General features: G+C 41.6%; 1 protein-coding gene across 1 annotated transcript in view; it reads left to right on the top strand.

Annotated features, from left to right (window-relative positions):
• Window positions 1-17,050, top strand: part of FCRL4 (Fc receptor like 4) — a 25,284-nt gene extending 8,234 nt beyond the window's left edge. The window contains exons 3-12 of the mRNA XM_027095264.1: window positions 765-1,019; window positions 2,044-2,298; window positions 2,733-3,011; window positions 3,828-4,115; window positions 9,246-9,356; window positions 10,496-10,523; window positions 11,270-11,352; window positions 11,553-11,621; window positions 15,627-15,658; window positions 15,756-17,050. Coding sequence (XP_026951065.1) covers window positions 765-1,019; window positions 2,044-2,298; window positions 2,733-3,011; window positions 3,828-4,115; window positions 9,246-9,356; window positions 10,496-10,523; window positions 11,270-11,352; window positions 11,553-11,621; window positions 15,627-15,658; window positions 15,756-15,872 — 1,517 coding nt within the window. The 3' untranslated portion in view covers window positions 15,873-17,050. The remainder of the gene's footprint in view (window positions 1-764; window positions 1,020-2,043; window positions 2,299-2,732; window positions 3,012-3,827; window positions 4,116-9,245; window positions 9,357-10,495; window positions 10,524-11,269; window positions 11,353-11,552; window positions 11,622-15,626; window positions 15,659-15,755) is intronic.
• Window positions 17,051-18,094: the final 1,044 nt, after the last annotated feature.

The raw sequence follows: 18,094 nt of genomic DNA, 5'->3' as shown, positions 1-18,094 counted from the left end.
TTTTCAACAGGGAGAATTAAACCTCTTATCTTTAATTTGTATTGATATTTACCCTTACATTCTCCAGCTTCTGTCCATTAATTATTCAAAGATCTTAAGGCCTGATTTTATGCAGGGCCCACATTTTATTTTCATGAAAGAGTATCTTTGGGGTGTGGGGAGTTAGAAGCACCTAGTTCCCAGCACTCATACTCTTTGTAGTTATTTCAATATAATTTTCACTTCAGACAACAGCCTGCTCACCCCTCCCCTACCTACTTCTTGTTGGAAAAACATACTATGGACCCTTTTCCATAACTGCGTAATTGACCCCAAATTCCTATACTCCCTCCCTCTACAATCCCTCACCCCACCATATGGCCACGCCACACAAATGCTCATCTTAGAGAGGTGTGTGTAACATGAAGAGCCCAGGTGGGAGGGAGTTCAGGAGGAATCTACCTGAGGACCTGGTCCTGTTGGAAAAGGTAAGGGGGTTTGCGGGCCTCCCATCACTGATCTTCTGTGGTGAGTAGGTCCTGCTGGGTTTGCCCTCTGAAAGGTTAGTCTGTTCCTGTAGACAGACTTCACTGTATACAGAGCAGTTGCTGCACTCCTGGGTAAGGTGAACACAGCTGGAAAACTTGAAACCTGGGGAAACAGCAGCCCCGCCGGGGGGCCTTTCAGAGACTCACCAAAGCTGGGTGCTTCAGTCCACTCCACACAAGCCACTGCAGTGGGGACTGCAGACACCTCCACCTCAGACTCATTTCTCTTCTCCCCAGCTACTGTACCCAAATCCATGATTTCCCTCCAGCCTCCGTGGACCACTGTCTTCCGTGGAGAGAGAGTGAATCTGACTTGCAATGGATTTCACTTCTATGCACCAGAGAAAATAAAATGGTACCGTTGGTACTCTGGAAGACAACGTCCAAGTGAAACCCAAGGCAACACCCTCGAGGTTCGTGATTCTGGACAGTACATTTGCCAGGCCCCAGGCTCACTCCCGAGTAACCCTGTGCGCTTGCTTTTTTCTACAGGTGAGAAAGAAGGTGAATTAGTTAAAACATTGGAAGTGGTTTGCAGTACATCTTAGCTCCCTGGATTTTCCAAGAACTGAGGCCCTTCATTCTACTTTAACTTTGATCTTTCAGGTTCATGTCCTCCCTCACTGTCTATAAGTGTTTTTCAAACTACTATTGACATTAGAGTTTAAATGTCTGATATTAATCAACAGACATTCTTACACACACAATTAAAGAAGGAAGTTTTAGTTTTAGGGGATTCAAAAGTGAAGCTGTCTTAGGTCCTGCCTTCAAGGGCTCTACAGCCTCCTTGGGGAGAACTTACGTATACATGAATGTACTAAGCACAAAATAGGAAGTGAAAAGTGCTGTAAAATAAGAATTCAGAGGTGGGAAATCTCCAGCCTCAGGGCTTGTGTCTTCACCTGTCTTAGGATATGTCCGTTCTCTATTTCAGAAAATTTAGATCACTCCTCAGGCATTGGTCTATAGGAGCAGGCATTCACTGCATCGTCTCAGAGAGAAAGGATAGAACTAGCCTGTAATCAGAATCTGAAGAGCATGAGAGCTTCATGAGTGGACCGCATTCACTGCCCCTTGACCCTGAATTTGTATCTGTGACCATAAGCCCTCTGCATAGCGCACTCCAATGCACTGTAACAATTCCCAGTGTATTTCTCCAAGAACTACGTCTTTGACGACTCCTGTTCTGTTATTTGGTGAGCAAGTCGGTGTTGATCTTCTCCGTAATCAATGACGTCAGAGATTTGGTCACACCTCCTCTCAGCTTTTCCTCTGCACATTAGAATCCTTATATTTCTGAATCTGTCCCTGAATGGTTAAATAGACGTGTTTAGGATTTATTTAGGAATTGTATCTGAAGCAGGTCAACTGATTTGGAAGGAAATGAGTGAGCTTGAGTCAGGAGACTAAATCCTGGGGGAGAAAAAAGGAAGAAAAAAAAAAAATCTCTGTAATTCAGGATGCACAGAGGAAGGAGTGCCTCAATAACAACGTCTTATCTGTGTGTGGTTTCCAGCCTCCTTCATCCTCCAGGCCCCACATTCTGTGTTTGAAGGTGACGAGTTGATTCTGAGATGCCGGAAAAGGGGGAGAGAGAAACTGACTGCTGTGAGGTACTTTTGGAATAGAAAACTTATTTCTGATTCTAATAAAAGCTTGGATCTTCTGATATCACAAGCAAGTTTAAACAACAGTGGCTGTTACCAATGCACTGGATCCTTGGAAAACAACCGTGTATTGAGAACAAGTTTCACAAATATTCGAATTCAAGGTAAACACTTCATTTCATACAAATTTGCTTAGCAATGTCAGGGCAGGGTAAATTGGGCACATCCGCGGGGATCTATGTAAGTGGTGTTTTTTGGTTTTTGGTTTTTTTTGGCTGTGACCCTCAGCTTGTGGGATCTGCTTAGTTCCCTGACCAGGATTGAACCAGGGTCCTCGGCAGTGAAAGCACAGCGTCCTAACCACTGGACCTCCAGGGAATTCCCTATATAAGTTGATATCATAACAAACTCCGGAAATATTTGAGACCACGTCGTCTAAGAGGCAGAGAAAGCGGAACAATTTGACTTAAATAATCCTGGGAAAGAAAAATGTGATAGAGGGGCCGATAAGTTTGTCTTGCTGGGTGTCTGAAGTTTTCCAGAACCGCGAATCCAAGCCTGCCTCATACTGAGAACTTGATTCACCTCTTCTCTCTAGAGCTATTTCCACGTCCAAAGCTGAAAGTCACAGACTCCCGGCCTACAGAGGGGAATTCTGTAAACCTGAGCTGTAAAACACAGCTTCCTCTAGAGCGGTCGGACACTCGGCTTCGCTTTGTCTTCTTCAGAGACCATGGGGTCATCCTCTCAAACTGGAGTACATCCCCAGAACTCCAGGTCACAGCCGTCTGGAGAGAAGACTCAGGATCATACTGGTGTGGGGCCATGACCAGCGGCATCCACAAACGCAGCCTTCCACTTCAGATTGACGTGCAGAGTGAGTGCTGGAGAGCCGGGCTGCGGCGTCTCCCCTGACTACTCCTTCTGGCCCAGTGAGGGTAGGGACTGCCCAGTACAGATGGAGTTTTTCATCCTGACAGAGGCACCAGGCTTAGACTGAGAAGTGAGGTAGATAATAAAAGAAATACAGGATTTCATTTCCACCTCTATTTCTCTAAAAACTTAGTCTTTCTTTGAAATTCTAGCACCTTGAAATGACAGAGGTGATTCACGGAGGCAGATACAAGGGTTGGGCAAAACGAAATGAAAACAAGAAACAAAATTCTCTGCTACTGAATCGACAGATTCTAGGATGTCAGATCTTGGGGCAAACTATTTAGAAGACACATATCCACAGAGGTGGACCCTAACCAGTAACAACAAACAGTGTGATGTGTAAAGCAGAAGAGAAGGACATGCATACACACAAAGATAAATACAATAAATATCAGCTTGTCTTAGGTACCAGAGCAGGACTTCTGGAAATGGATGTGGTCTAGGTCAGTGTGATGATAGCCACTATTGCTATTACTTCTCCCAGGTCAAAATAATTCACACTGACAACTAGGACAGGACATAAAACCCAAATGATTTTTCAGGGAGACCCAATTTTTCTCTCCTGGAGTCTGTGCATCAGGATGGAAAGGTTACTACATTTAATGATACTCTAGGTCCCAAATCCACAGTCTATGAGCTACAGTGCTAACGCCTGCAGAAGAGTATATCTTAAAGTCCCATAAAAAGTGACCCTGTCCAACATCCCAACCCTGTCCTCCTCTCACCATGCCCTCACCTGTTGTCTGTGTTCATACAGGAATCCCTGTGTCTAGAGTGTTCCTGGAGACCCAGCCCCAGGGGGACCCGGTGGTTGAAGGGGAGATACTTGTCCTTGTCTGCTCTGTGGCTGAGGGCACGGGGAACACCACGTTCTCCTGGCACAGAGAGGACACGAGGGAGAGTCTGGGGCAGAAAAGTCAGCGCTCCCAGAGAGCAGAGCTGGAGATCCCTGTTATCAGGGAGGGCCACGCAGGGGGCTACTACTGCACAGCTGACAATGGCTACGGCCTCATCCAGAGCGAGGCGGTGAACGTCTCTGTGAGAAGTAAGTCTTAATCCCCATTGACCTTATTTATTCTCAGATTTCTCAAATTAGGGGTGGGCATAGCCAACACTATCTTTGTGACTCTAATTTTTCTATTTCCATTTTGCCATTTTCCACTGCGATACTCACTTTTTTCCATTAAATATCAATAATTCAGGTTATAAGGAGGTACTACAGTGAGGGAATGCTGGCCAGGGGCCATTTCATCTCTTGGGGATGATTCTGTGTGCCTGTACGCTGATCCATTGTGTGTTGTTCTCAAACAGCAGTCTTATGTCATTAGCAGTGTTTTAGGGTAGGGTATAGCTCCTTCATCCTAAGCGTCAACTATACTCTCCTTTTGGTAATCCTCCACGGGGCCAAAGACATAAAACATCCCTTTACTCCATTACGGTAGGTCTAAGAGTGTGTCAATACCAACTTGTATTCAGGTCAGGAAACTTACAAGTACCAAGAGTGAATACAGAGCCCCATTATGTCCACAGAGGAGATAAGCCTTCCTTTGGGATAGCACAGTCGTAGCTTATATCTTTACCTTCCTCTGTCTCCAAGGAGTCATACTAGGTCAAGCCAGGTTCCCACTCAGCTCCCCTGGGACTAAAGAAATTGTTTCTATGGGGCTTCAATTCATCCTCTATCTCAGGTTCAGTTGCATCCCAGGCTATCCAATAAAGCTAGTTTTATGGAGGAACTACTGGAAAGCTAGATTTCTCTGCTTTCCTTTACAGTAAAACCCCTTAAAAGAGTTATCTCTACTCACTCTCTGTTTTCTCTCAAACCCATCACCTTGAGGCTTGCCTCACTCCAATGGTACTTCTATACCTATTCATCAAATACCCCTTTTAAGGTTTTTTTTTTCTTTTTACTGGATCCCCATCACATTTTTTAAAAATAAATTTATTTATTTTATTTTTGGCTGTGTTGGGTCTTTGTTGCTGCTTGTGGGCTTTCTCTAGTTGTGGTGAGCGGGGGCTACTCTTCGTTGCGGTATGTGGGCTCCTCATTGCAGTGGCTTCTCTTGTTGCAGAGCACGGGATCTAGGCGTGAGGGCTTCAGTAGTTGTGGCACGCGGGCTCAGTAGTTGTGGCTCACGGGCTCTAGAGCACAGGCTCAGTAGTTGTGGTGCACGGGCTTGATTGCTCTGTGGCACGTGGGATCTTCCCGGACCAGGGCTCGAACCCGTGTCCCCTGCATTGGCAGGCAGATTCTCTAGATCCTCCAACTCTAATACACCTGCAAGTCCAGATAGCTCTACCTTCAACGTATCACCAAAATATGACTAATTCCCACCACTTCCACTGCTACCACCTGATCCAAGCCACCTGGATGATCGCAATAACACTCTGATTTTCTGCTTCACCTGTGGCTCCACACAACCTGTTCTCAACACAGTATCAGAAGGAACTCTCTAAATCATAAATCAGATCATGTTACTCTTCTGCTCAATATCCTCCCATGGCTTCCCATCTCCTTCAAAGGGAGAGCCAATGTCCTCTCAACGTCCCACCAGATCCTGATGATCTGGCTATCCTGCTGTTCTGACCTGATGGCCCACCACTGTCTCCTCACCTTCTCCACTCTAGCCACCATGGCCCCCTGTCTCTTCTTCAAAACTTCCAGTCACACTCCAACCTCAGGGCCTTTGCACTGCTCTTCCCCACTATCTTCATGCTTATCCCCTCACTTCCTCCAGGACCTTACTCACCTTCCCAATGAGACCTTCCCAGCCACCCTATGTAACATAGCAGCTCTTCACCAAGGCCCTCCCTCTCCAAGTCTTGCTTGATTCTTCCTCACAGCATGTGTCACCAACTGCCATGCCATGCAGTCATTTTCTGTCTCTTTCCATGCCTCCCATAGTAGCCTCATAAAGGTAAATCTCTATTTTGACCATATTTTATCCCAAGTGCCTATTCCACTGCTTAGCTCATATTAGGCATTCAATAAATATTTGCTGAATGAATAAGTTTTACACATATCATTTTTGCTTATCGTAGTCATAATCCTAGAAAATAAAGATATTATCATCTCCATTCTACAGAAAAGGAGTGTGAAACTCAGAAAGGTTGGTAATTTGCCTATGGTCACAAAGCTTATACCTGGCAGCCCAGATCTGAACCTTGACACAATCTTTTAGCTCAAAGAGACAGAGATCTTTCCCTCTGTCTGACTTGTCATACGTAGCATAATGCCCTCAAGCTTCATTCATGTCGTTGCAAACGGCAGAATTTTCCTTCTTATGGCTGTATAATATTCCATCATATTCACATTCCATCATGATGGAATATTATATATATATACCAGATTTTCTTTGTCCATTCATACATCAATGGACACGTAGGTTGCTCATGTCTTGGTTATTGTAAATAATGCTGCAATAAACATGAGGATGCAGATATCTCTTCAAGACAGTAATTCCATTTCCTTTGGATATATATGTAGAAGTGGGATTGCTAGATCATATAGTAGTTCTATTTTTTAAAAGTTTTTGAGGATCCTACATACTGTCTTCCATTGTGGTTGCACATGTTTACATTCTCACCAACAGTGTACAAGGGTTTTCTTCTCTCCACATCCTTACCAACACTTGTTATTTCTAGTCTTCTTTTTTTTTAAGTTATAGGGAATAAAGTTTATTTTGGCAGAGCGTGTTAAACAAAATTAAAGTTGCATACATTAGTAACATAACTCAACGTCCTTAATTTAGTGTAAGTGTGACACATTTTCTTGCTTTCCTATGTTCTGCTAAATCACCATAACGTAGACTGCTTTATTAAACTGAAATGCTGAAATTTAATTTTACTGTTTGTTTGTTTGTTTGTTTTGCCGTACGCGGGCCTCTCACTGTAGTGGCTTCTCCCGTTGCGGAGCAAAGGCTCCGGACGCGCAGGCTCACGGGCCCAGCCGCTCTGCGGCATGTGGGATCTTCCCGGACCAGGGCACGAACCCGCGTCCCCTGCATCGTCAGGCGGACTCTCAACCACTGCGGCACCAGGGAAACCCAATTTTACTGTTTTTGCTTATGCTGTGATTCTAAACAAACTTTATAAAAAAGCCATTGTAACAGGTATGAGGTGCTACCTCACTGTGGTTTTGATTTGCATTTCCCCAATTAGTGATGTTGAACACCTTTTCATGAACTTGTTAACTTTTGCATGTCTTCTTTGTAAAAATGTCTATTCAAATCCTTTGTCCATTTTTAAATTGGATTATTTGAGGGTTTTTTTGCTATGGAGTTGTATGACTTCCTTATATTATTATATATTAACCTCTTAACAGATACATGATTTCCATGTATTTTCTCCCATTCTATAGATTGCTTTTTTCATTTTGCTGATTATTTCTTTTGCTGTGTAGAAGCTTTTTAATTTGTTGTAGTACCATTTGTGTATTTTCACTTTTGTCGCTTGTGCTTACCATATCATATCCAAAACGTCATTGCCAAGGCTAACGTCAAGGAGCTTTTTCTCTATGTTTTCTTCTAGGAGTTTTATGGTTTCAGGTCTTACATTGAAGTCTTTAATACATTTCAAGTTAATTTTTGTGAGTGGTATAAGATGGAGGTCCAGTTTCATTCTTTTGCATGTGAATATCAAGTTTCCCCAGCACCATTTATTAAGAGATTATCTTCTCCACTGAGTATTCTTGGCTCTCTTATCCAATATTAGTTGACAGTATATGCATGGATTTATGTCTGGCCTCTTGATTCTGTTCCACTGATTTATGTATCTGTTTTTATGTTAACACCAATTTGTTTTGGTTACTCTAGTTTTGTTATATAGTTTGAAATCAGGAAGTGTGAAGCCTCCAACTTTGTTCTTTTGTTGCAGGATTACTTTGGCTATTTGGTGTCTTTTGTGGTTCCATACAATATATATTTTTTAATTTCTGTAAAAAATGCCATTGGAATCTTGATAGGGATTGCAGTGAATCTGTAGATGACTTATATAGTATGGACATTTTAACAATATTAATTCTTCCAATTCACAAACATGGAATATCTTTCCATATTTGTGTCTTCTTCAATTTTTTTCAACAATATCTTATAGTTTTCAATATACAGGTCTTTCACCTCCTTGGTTAAATTTACTAGTAAGTATTGTATTATTTTTGATTTTACTGAAAATGGGATTGTTTTCTTTATTTCTTCTTTGGGTAATTCATTGTTACATGGATAGAAACACAGCTGATTTTTGTATGTTGATTTGGTATCCTGCAACTGTAGTGAATTTGTTTATTAGCTCTAACAGATTTTTTGTGGAGTCTTTAGGATTTTCTTTATATAAGATCATGTCACCTGCAAACGGAGACAATTTTTCTTCTTCCTTTCCAATTTGGAGGTCTTCTATTATTTTTTTCTTGCCTGATTCCTCTGGTTAGGACTTCTAGAACTATGTTGAATAGGAGTGGTGAGAGAGGACACCCTTGCCTTGGTGAATGGATCCAATGGAAAAATCAGAATTCCCCAACAATTTAGTTTATTCCTTCCATCAGTTTCTTTCCCACCTCCCCTTCAAAGACTCAGGCTTCTATGAGGAAGGAAACTGGTGGCATTTCATTGTGGTGTCCCAATATATTTTTTTAATGGAGAGCAATCTCAGAGTTACTGCTGGTTCAGCTCGTGTCCTAATCAGTGGTGATATTTGCTTTCTTTCTCAGGCAGGCTGCTGTTTCAAAGTTAGGTGCTGCCAAGCCGCTGTCGCATAACATCTTTCCAAATGTCTAGGGGAAATTTCCAAAAGGCCAAAGTACAGAATAGATAGAGAGATAGAGAGGCAGATGTAGATTTTCCCCCAAATATTAATTTCTGAAATGATGTCTGGGGGTCAGTGGAGGGAGCTGTCTACCTTTCTCCCCTTTGCCACAATCCACCCAGGCTCTTGTCTTCTACCCCTTCACAGTGAGTCACTTCCTGTCACATGCAGGCTCAGGGCTGTGCTGCCCACAAGTAGGAACCTGCTTCCTGTGCCACACCAGTCCTAGCCTAGTCCTCAAAGGCCCCCACGAGTCCTCATCTTTTAGATTCTTCCCTCTACCAGGCTCAAGGCCCCAGCCAAGCTGAGGAAAGCTTCCAGGGCTCCAGGCCCTAGACCCCTCCCCTGGAGGCTCATACAGGCTTTTCCCCTCCAGGCACCCCAGGGAAAAGAAGAGGCCTTGTTGCTGCAGGAACCACTGGGGGGATATTCAGCGTTCTCCTGGCTGTGGCCCTGCTGTTTTACTGCTGGCACCAGAGGAGACTAGGTTTGTGTTCTCTCTTACCTTTTGCTAGAGCCCATGCCCTGTCCCTGCCTCAGACACCCCAGCTCATCCCAACCTCAGTAACAGCCACGCCACCGTTCTCTACCTCACCACCCCAGTGCTCACAGACACACTCATACTCTTCCTTGAAATGGCAGTTTCCTTAATAGTATCTAGTCTAATCTACAAAGCCTCAAGTGGAAAGGTAGGGAGGAAATAAACATTTTAATGTGAAGTTTCAAAAACTTTAAATGGTTTCCTTGAGTAGTTTCTTTGGTCCAAACAGACTGGTCAACTAGATGCTTCAGCCCACCCTACATCCCCTAGAAGTGGACAATCAAAATAAACTGGAAGCCCCTATGAAGAAATGACTGAGAATGGGAGCTGGCTAATCTTTATCCTTCTTCTTCCTCAGAGACTTCCCAGAGTCAAAGCCTGAAATGAGCACCTTGTGCTCCCATGGCTCTGCTCTCCACAGGTCAGGCCGCTGCCTCCCCCTCTACATGGTGGAGAGAGTTTCTCCCTGGTACTGTCATGTGCTTCCAAAGGCTTCTTGCTTTAACCCAGGTCAGGGTGGTTTCAGATGCCAGGAAACCTGGTGTAGAAGACAGGCACAGAAACTATTTCAGCTCTAGTATAATTACCCATCCTTCCTCCCTGTCTTTTAATTTAATTCAATTCAACTCAACTCACCAGATCCTTCTGAGCACCCGCTATGTGCCCTGCACTGGGCTGAATGTAGGGAGCCTTGGACCTTTGACCATGAGTCTCCTTAACGAGCTTGAGACTGAGGTTCCTCTGGGCATAACCACAGATGTTCCTGGAAAGCCATCTACAGCCCCTCACTACTCTGCAAGAAAGACAAATTTGGCTATACTTAGTATTTCCTGAGGTAGATCAACACAGCCTTGAACCTTAATAGTCTCAAATAATTGTATATTCAACATAGAAATGTGTAGCCCTGTCCCCAGCAAGTTATATGCTTTGTTCAGTTCTTTTTCACATGGTTTTCATGAGAACATGGGACTGGGCCCATGTTTGAAATAACTTTCTGATGACCTCTCTTAGGCAGTGCACGTGTGTGAAATATTTGAGAATGAGCTCCCTCTGCTGACACAATCTGCCTTCGTTTTATTTTGCAGGAGATGGTTCTCTGGGAGACACAACCAGGTGAGGCCTCAGCCTTCTGTTTTCCCAAGAATAAAACGTGCAGAACTGTGGGGCTGCAAGTTTAGGCTAAGTGATTTCTCTGTGTCCCTGTGTCTAGATACTCCCGTTTTCACATTCCTTAAAATGGCCACAATCACAGCTTCCTAGAATCCTTCTAATAGTTTGTATAATGGATTTTGCATGTATTTAGATCAGTTTCTTATTTGAAATTTATCTGAATGGATGATACCAAAGGTTATAGATTTTCTAGGTTGCCGCAGAATATTTCTGGTGCAAATAGTCGTATAGTTAGGCAACGTGTTACTATAACTACGTATAAAATGACTGTTAATTCTAGACTTTCTAGAGGAACCTCAGCTTCTAGGAATCTTCTTTTTGCCCCACATGTGCTCATATACTCATCAAATTTTGTGCTTTTAAATTTGGTTTGGAAAATATGGTCTTCTTCTGTCTGTGTCAGTGCCTCAGTCTTATAGTCAGGGACTTGGAGCATGGATTATGTCTAATTTCTTCTTGAATTGTCCAGATAGAATGCTTTGAGGACACTTCCTCCAGGTGATGAGGCTGGGTTTTTTTAACCAACTGAGAGTGACCATTCTATCTATGAGGTCATCATTCCTATGATGTTAGAGACTCTTCTGGCCTTGTTCTGTTGACTTCTCCCCATTCCTTTTTGTCTCTGTCTATCCCACTCTTGTGCATATTATAATGTTCCAAGGATGATCATGTGTTTCTGTGCCTCGCAGGAGACCCCTGACCCTAGGCCCAGGAGTGTCCTTCCATCCCATGTGCCCTGCCCCAGTGGAGCTGCAGCAGTTGCATGGCAATGGTAAAGATTTCCTGGTAGGAAACTGCTCCCAGCCTGAGCCAGGGAGAGATACTTTGTTCTGAGGCCTGGCAAAGGCCCCTGGTCTCCCTAAGTATCCCAAACCCAGACATTCACAATAAATAATTGCTTAGGAAGAAGCATCTGCAGCATACCCCACTGACTGGGACAGCTTAGAAAGTGTTGCTTTTTTTTGTTCTCAGAGCACCCCAAAGAAAGAGACCTGGTATATTCTCAGATCCAGATTATTCAGCCTGGGGAAGAAGGAGAAGGTAAGTCACTGGGGAGAGATTCTTGCTGCAAACTATATTCATTCATTTGACACATATTTACTGAGCACCTCCTATGTGATGGGCACTGCTTTAAGTAAAGAGAGTAAATCAGTGAACAAGGCAGATAAAAATCCCTACAGTGTGATGCTTAGATTCTGAAGAGAGAAGGCAAACACAGAAAACTATATAACGTATCTTTGCTGATGATCAGAACAAAAATTAAACATCCTTCTAACAGATATTATAATCATGAAGGTGTATGTACAAAGATTTCCCTTAAGTAATGAATGAATGATGGCAACGCACCTATTATGTGATAAGGATCTATATGCATTATAATATATAAAAATATACATATGTATGTATATGTTTAGTTAATCCATATAACAACCCTGTGTAACCAGTATACTGAACAAGCAAGACTCATGACTTAATTACAAAAATCTTCCGTCTCCCACTGTCTGTTTAAACTTTCTTCTGTGAGAGATCTTCTCGGGCACTCAGGATGAAAATTCTGGCAGCCAAAGTCTTTACAAAACATTATCTTAGACAATAGACAGTAGGTGGACACTTTATGTCATAGTCTCTATTAAGTAACTAGAACGTCTAGTTTGAAGATGTTAAGCAAAACTTTCCCCTCTCCTAGTTCAGGGAAATTTCAGAATGGAAGCTGGCAATGGTAGGGATGAGGGGGAGGACGAGGCAGAGTTGGCCTCTCTGTTTCTTTGGTTGGCTTCCCCTAATTAGCCTGGAGAAAGGAGTGGGAAAGGAGTTACTCCAGCTGGTATTTTGGAAGCTGGCTTCTGCCTCTCTGGGATGGCAGATGGTTAAGCAGGCACTCCCCTGTATAAGGTACATGTGTGGTCTCTTGACGTTTCCTGCTGGACCCCTCCTTCCTAAAATTCCTTTGGCACAGCTGGTGCATTTCTAATTCCAGGAGTTGTTTGTGACTCCTTCATTGGCCTCACTTCCAGTCAATCACATCCAGCTTCCTGCTGCTGGATTCCCTTGGTACCTGGAGGCCCTATTGAACAGGACCCAAGGTGACCATACTCCTGCTTGTTCTGTCTCCCACGTGGACCACATCTGTCCTTGGGGACACCTGGGAATTTCAGGTCCTTGCTGACCCACAGCTTTCTTCCAATCCCACCACCAGTCATGAGTCAGAACTCTCAATGCTCTAGATAAGGGTGTTGAAATATTTTTTATTGTTATCTGCAGTAAGAAGTACAAATTGTACTGTTAAGCAGTGTGAATGTGCGCACACTCACACACACAAACACACACATAACTGAACTACAGTTTTAGGAGACAGTACTTAGTGTGATGCACTCTGTTTTCTAATCTACTCATTGATTGATTTAATCAGCTTTATTGAGGTATAATCGACATACAATATAATTCTCTACGTTTAAACACACAGTTCAAATTATTTTAATAAATGCATCCATTCACAGAACCACCACCACAATCATGATGTCGAACATTTCCAACAGCCCAGAAAATCCTTTCATGCTCCTTTGCAGTTAATCTCCCCCTAGCTCCACCCCTGGCACCCACGGATCTGCCTTCTGTCCTATAGTTTTGCTTTTCTATAATTTCGTATAAATGGAATCTTATGTAATGGAATCTTTAGGTCTGGATTCTTTCACTTAACATAATGTTTTGCAATTCATCCATATTCTAGCATATTATAAGTAGTTCACTATTTTTTTTGTCATGTAAAAAGCTATGCACATTTAATGTATACAACTCATGAGTTTGGAGATAAATTAACACCAAGGAAACCATCACCACCATTAAGGCCATAGATATATACATCATCTTCCAAAGTTTCCTTCCACACACTTGATGATGATGATGATGATGATGATGATGATGATGTGTGGTAAGAACACTTAACATAAGATTTACCTTAGCGAGCTTTAAGTATACAATAGAATATAGTTAGCTGTAGGCACTATGCTGTATAGTAGATCTCCAGAATTTATTCATCCTTCATAACTCAAACTTTGTACCTTTTGAGCAATACCTCTAGTCTCCTTTCCCCCAGCCCCTTGGAACCACCATTCTACTCTCTGCTTCTATGAGTCTGAGAACATACAGTATTTGTCTTTCTGTATTTGGCTTATTTTTCTTAGAATAATGTCCTCCAGGTCCATCTGTGTTGTCACAAAAGACAGGATTTCCTTCTTTTTTAAGGTGGAACAATATTCCATTGTGTGTCTGTGTGTGTCTGTGTGTGTGTCATACTTCCTTTATGCATTCATCCATCAATAAACATTTAAGTTGTTTCCATATCTTGGTTATTATGAATAGTGCTGTGATCTCTTCAAGATCCTGATTTCAATTCCCTTGGATATGTACTCAGAAGTGGGATTGCTGGATCACATGAGAGTTTTATTTTTAAATTTTTAAGAAACCTCCATACAGTTTTCCATAGTAGCAGTACCAATCTGCACTCCCACCAACAGTGTACCAGAATTTCTTTTTCTCCACATCCTTGCCAACACTTGTTATCTTTTGTCTTTTTGATGATAGCCATCCTAATAGGTGTGAGGTGATATCTCACTGTGGTTTTCATTTGTGTGATTACTGATGTTGAGAACCTCTTCAATAACTGTTGGCCATTTGTATGTCTTCTTTAGAGAAACATCTATTCAGAACTTTTGCCCATTATAAAATTGGGTTATTGTTATTATTTTAGCTATTGAGTCCTACGAATTCCTTATATATTTTGCATATGAATCCCTTATCTGATATATGGTTTGCAAGTATTTTCTTCCATTTTGTAAGCTGCCTTTTCTACCTGTAGCACCTCTCCAGTATTTTTGTGCCTAGTAGAAATTTCAGTTGTAACGTGATCCTGAACACGGTTTACAAATGGGGTTAAGGACTTTTACAAGGTCACAAGCCAGTAAAAGACTAAGTCTTCTGTTTTGCTATAATATTTGCTGCATATAGTGCCTATTGCTATATTTGACTAACATGCATCATCTGAACACCTGCTTTGTCTGTTACTTTGATTTCTCAGCCATCCCCACTAATCAGGACCTTTTGAATGACAGAACTGCCACCAATTTGATTGGGTTAATTGGGTACATCCTATAGAGTCACCTTGATCAGTTGCTGCTCTTCACACTCTGTCCTTGACATATTTGTCAAAACACCACTGAAGCTGAGCACTCTGTTGGTGGACGAGTTATATTTTAGGCACTTTATGTGTTGATGATCTGTAGCAAGATTTCTTCACCAGTGCCTGTGTTTGCATGAAGCCCCTGAAATTTTATGCAAATTTCCATGCATATGTCTATTGTTCTGGGGAGGGAGTACATAGCTTCTATCAGGTCATTAAAAAGATCTGTAAATCCAGAAGGTCTATGGTAAAAATATAATGAAAACGAAAGAGTTCCAGGATGTATCTTTTTTCCCAAGCTCTATCTCTCCATAAAATTACTATATGTAGCTCTCATGATTCTACCTTCTCTGAGATTCTTAATTTCTAATATGCAGGATATGACAAAATCATACCTGCTAAACTCTTCTCTCACTATGGCTCCATCTCTAAGAAACTTTGGCAATAAAATCAATAACCAGAACATGCTAATGCAAGAGAATTTTTCTCACAGAGCAGACATTTGAAGAGGTCTAGTGGGAACTTGCAGAACAAGCGGGGGTTGGACTTCAAGGTTGGTAAGATGGAAGTTAAGAGAGGCAAGAATTGTAACTAAGAGAGAAATTATCTCTAAACATCTGGTAAATGAAGGGAGTGAGATTTCTTTCTGTGGTATTAAGGGAGCCTGAAAAGGACATGCAGAAGGCTGGGTTAAGAAATGGTAAAACAAAGTCACATGTGTTGTAGGACATGTTGGGGATCAGGGAGGAGAAAACATGACAATCAATGCAAAAGGCCTAGTGACTCCCAGATTCTGGGAAATAAGCTATAAGACTGAGTTCTGAGTGGATCCAATACTCATAGTTCAGTGGTTTCCTTTTCTTCCACAGGAAATACCTTCAGAACATCTCTAGAGGACCAGGTGAGTTTCATTTCCTGACTGTTTTCTCTCCCACTACTGCTTATAGCCCCATACTCCTTCTCCTTCCAGTTCTTCTTCTATCTTTTTTCCACCCCAGCATGCCTCAATTGTCTACTCTGAGGTGAAGACACAACTCCGAGATGATTCGGCTGGAAAGGTCGGCTCTAAAGATAAAGATATCATGGAAAATTACAAGGATGTCCTACTCATGTGACTTGTCCCTGATCCCAAGACCCAGCTCAGTGCAGTCCTTGAGGTCTCTAGAGTGACCAACTAGTTCCAACTTTCCGGTTCTTCTTGCCCATGTGCATTCACTCCCAGGACTTCTGATTCACCCACTCTGATGCCGTGATGGGAAAGCCCCTCAAAGACGTCACTGAAATGACCAGGGTCCATGGTTAAAAAAAGAGCCTGTGTGCCTGCTCTGAGCCTAACCTAATGTGTTCCCTAGGGTGTGATTTAGGGGAAAGGAATAAGGGGGGAGAAGGACTGCTGCTGAAAAACAGAAGCATAAATTTTGGAGAACTGGGATTTGCATCTAGACAGAAAGGACCAAGTGACTCAGGTCTCTGTTTAATACATCTTCAACAATTCTCCCACTGGGGAATCAGCTGCATCAATTAGTTTCACTATGAGTGGCTGCATGTGTACTTTACAGGAATGCATAACCCCATCCCTCCTGCTTACACTGTTTACACTGTCAAGATTCAGTTGCAGGCAGAAGAATCCATTCCAAGTGGTTTACAGATAAAGGTATTTAAGTTTATATTAACTACTTTGAAAAATCATTAGAAGACCTGAAGAAGCAGGCTCTAGACTGAGTTTCCAAAAGCAAAAGCTAATTACGTTAATGTTATTAGGGACAACGATTTTTAACATTGGAGAGAAGAAATATAAAATTAAAAAGTTAAGTAGGTAACTTTAAGTAACCCCCAAAACCTAAATTTGAATTGGAAATGTTAGTACAAACTGATGACAAACCCTGTCTTTTTTTTTTTTTAAACCCTGCCTTTTAAAAAAATTATTTATTTCCTAGTTCTGTCCACTAGAAATGTCTAGAAATAATTAACAACTCAATAACAATGAGCACCCATTGCACATGTTGTAGTCTCTAAATACTATTCCCTACTCAAAGGATACAGAGCTGCCTTTCTTGTAGGAGCTGTATCTTTGAGTTATCAAATAGGTGATGTTAGAATAATTCTTCCAATAGATGAAGAAAGACTGAAAGAAACAGAAAACGACTATTTGTGTGAATGTTTCATGCTACTGATCAAGTTGACATACAAAAACCAGCCTAATATTATGTGCCTCCTGATGGAAGTATCCAATACCACCTACAAAGTATTTATGCCTGAAATATCAAAACTGAATCCACTCAAGTCGCTAGGTCTAACTACCAGTTTACAGGAAATAAATGGGACAAAGGACTATGTTAAATAGCACCATGGGATTCCAATCAGAAAAATGTAAACTATGGAAAAATTCTACAGGACAAATGACCTGGTTTCTTCAACAAACAAATGACTGGAAGGAAGGAAAGAGGGAAGACCTATAAATTAAATGAGACTTGAGACATGTCAGTCAAAAGGAATAAGTGAGGCTGGACTCAAACAAATTAAGTTAAAAAGGAATTACTTATGGAATAGTAAATGAAATTTGTACATTAATATAAAGAAATTATGTTTGGATAATTTATGTGTTTGAAGAATTTATGTGTTTTGGATATAAATGATAGTATTGTGGTTATGTTTTTATTAAAAATATTCATTTTTTACTTCATACTGAAGTATTTGTAGATTAAATGATATGCTTTTGTTTGAAATAATCCAGTAATGAGAGGGTAGGCAAGAAGTGGATAAGGGTATAGATGAAACAAGTTTGGTCATGTGAGCACCACTTCTGAAGCTGGGTGGTAGGTACATTACAGGAGGAAGGAGGGTTTATACTGGTCTCTGCTTTTGTATGTTTCAAATTTCCATGATAAAAAGTTAAGCACTCCCAATCTCCCTTACTCTGCTTTACTTTTTTTCTCCACAGCACTTATCACTTTAAAATATACTATACAATTTGCTTATTTATTATGCTTATTGTATGTCAGCCCTCTAGAAAGTAAGTTAAGGGCAACAACCTTTGTCTTTTTTGTTCACTGATATATCCCAAGCACCTAGAACTGTGCCTGGTACATTGTAGGTGCTTAATAAATACTTTTGAATGAATGAATTACCCATTTCATTGAGGAGAATAACCACCCTCTCCAGAATGGAAGAGATCTAATGTAGACACTCTACTACCATGTAACAAGCTGGCCCCCCATGGATCTGGCACATTATCAAACTCCATCTAGCCTCTGTATCTGTCAGGCTGGGCACTTAAGAGTGGCCAGACTGGCCATGGTGAGCACATGCTTATATAACTGAGTACATACTTAACCTC

Source organism: Aethalodelphis obliquidens, unplaced genomic scaffold (genome assembly GCF_003676395.1).
Source record: "Aethalodelphis obliquidens isolate GAN/ISIS:26980383/991018 unplaced genomic scaffold, ASM367639v1 scaffold90, whole genome shotgun sequence".
NCBI lineage: Eukaryota > Metazoa > Chordata > Mammalia > Artiodactyla > Delphinidae > Aethalodelphis > Aethalodelphis obliquidens.
Note: the sequence above shows the minus strand (reverse complement) of the source record. Positions and strands in the feature narration are given on the sequence as shown.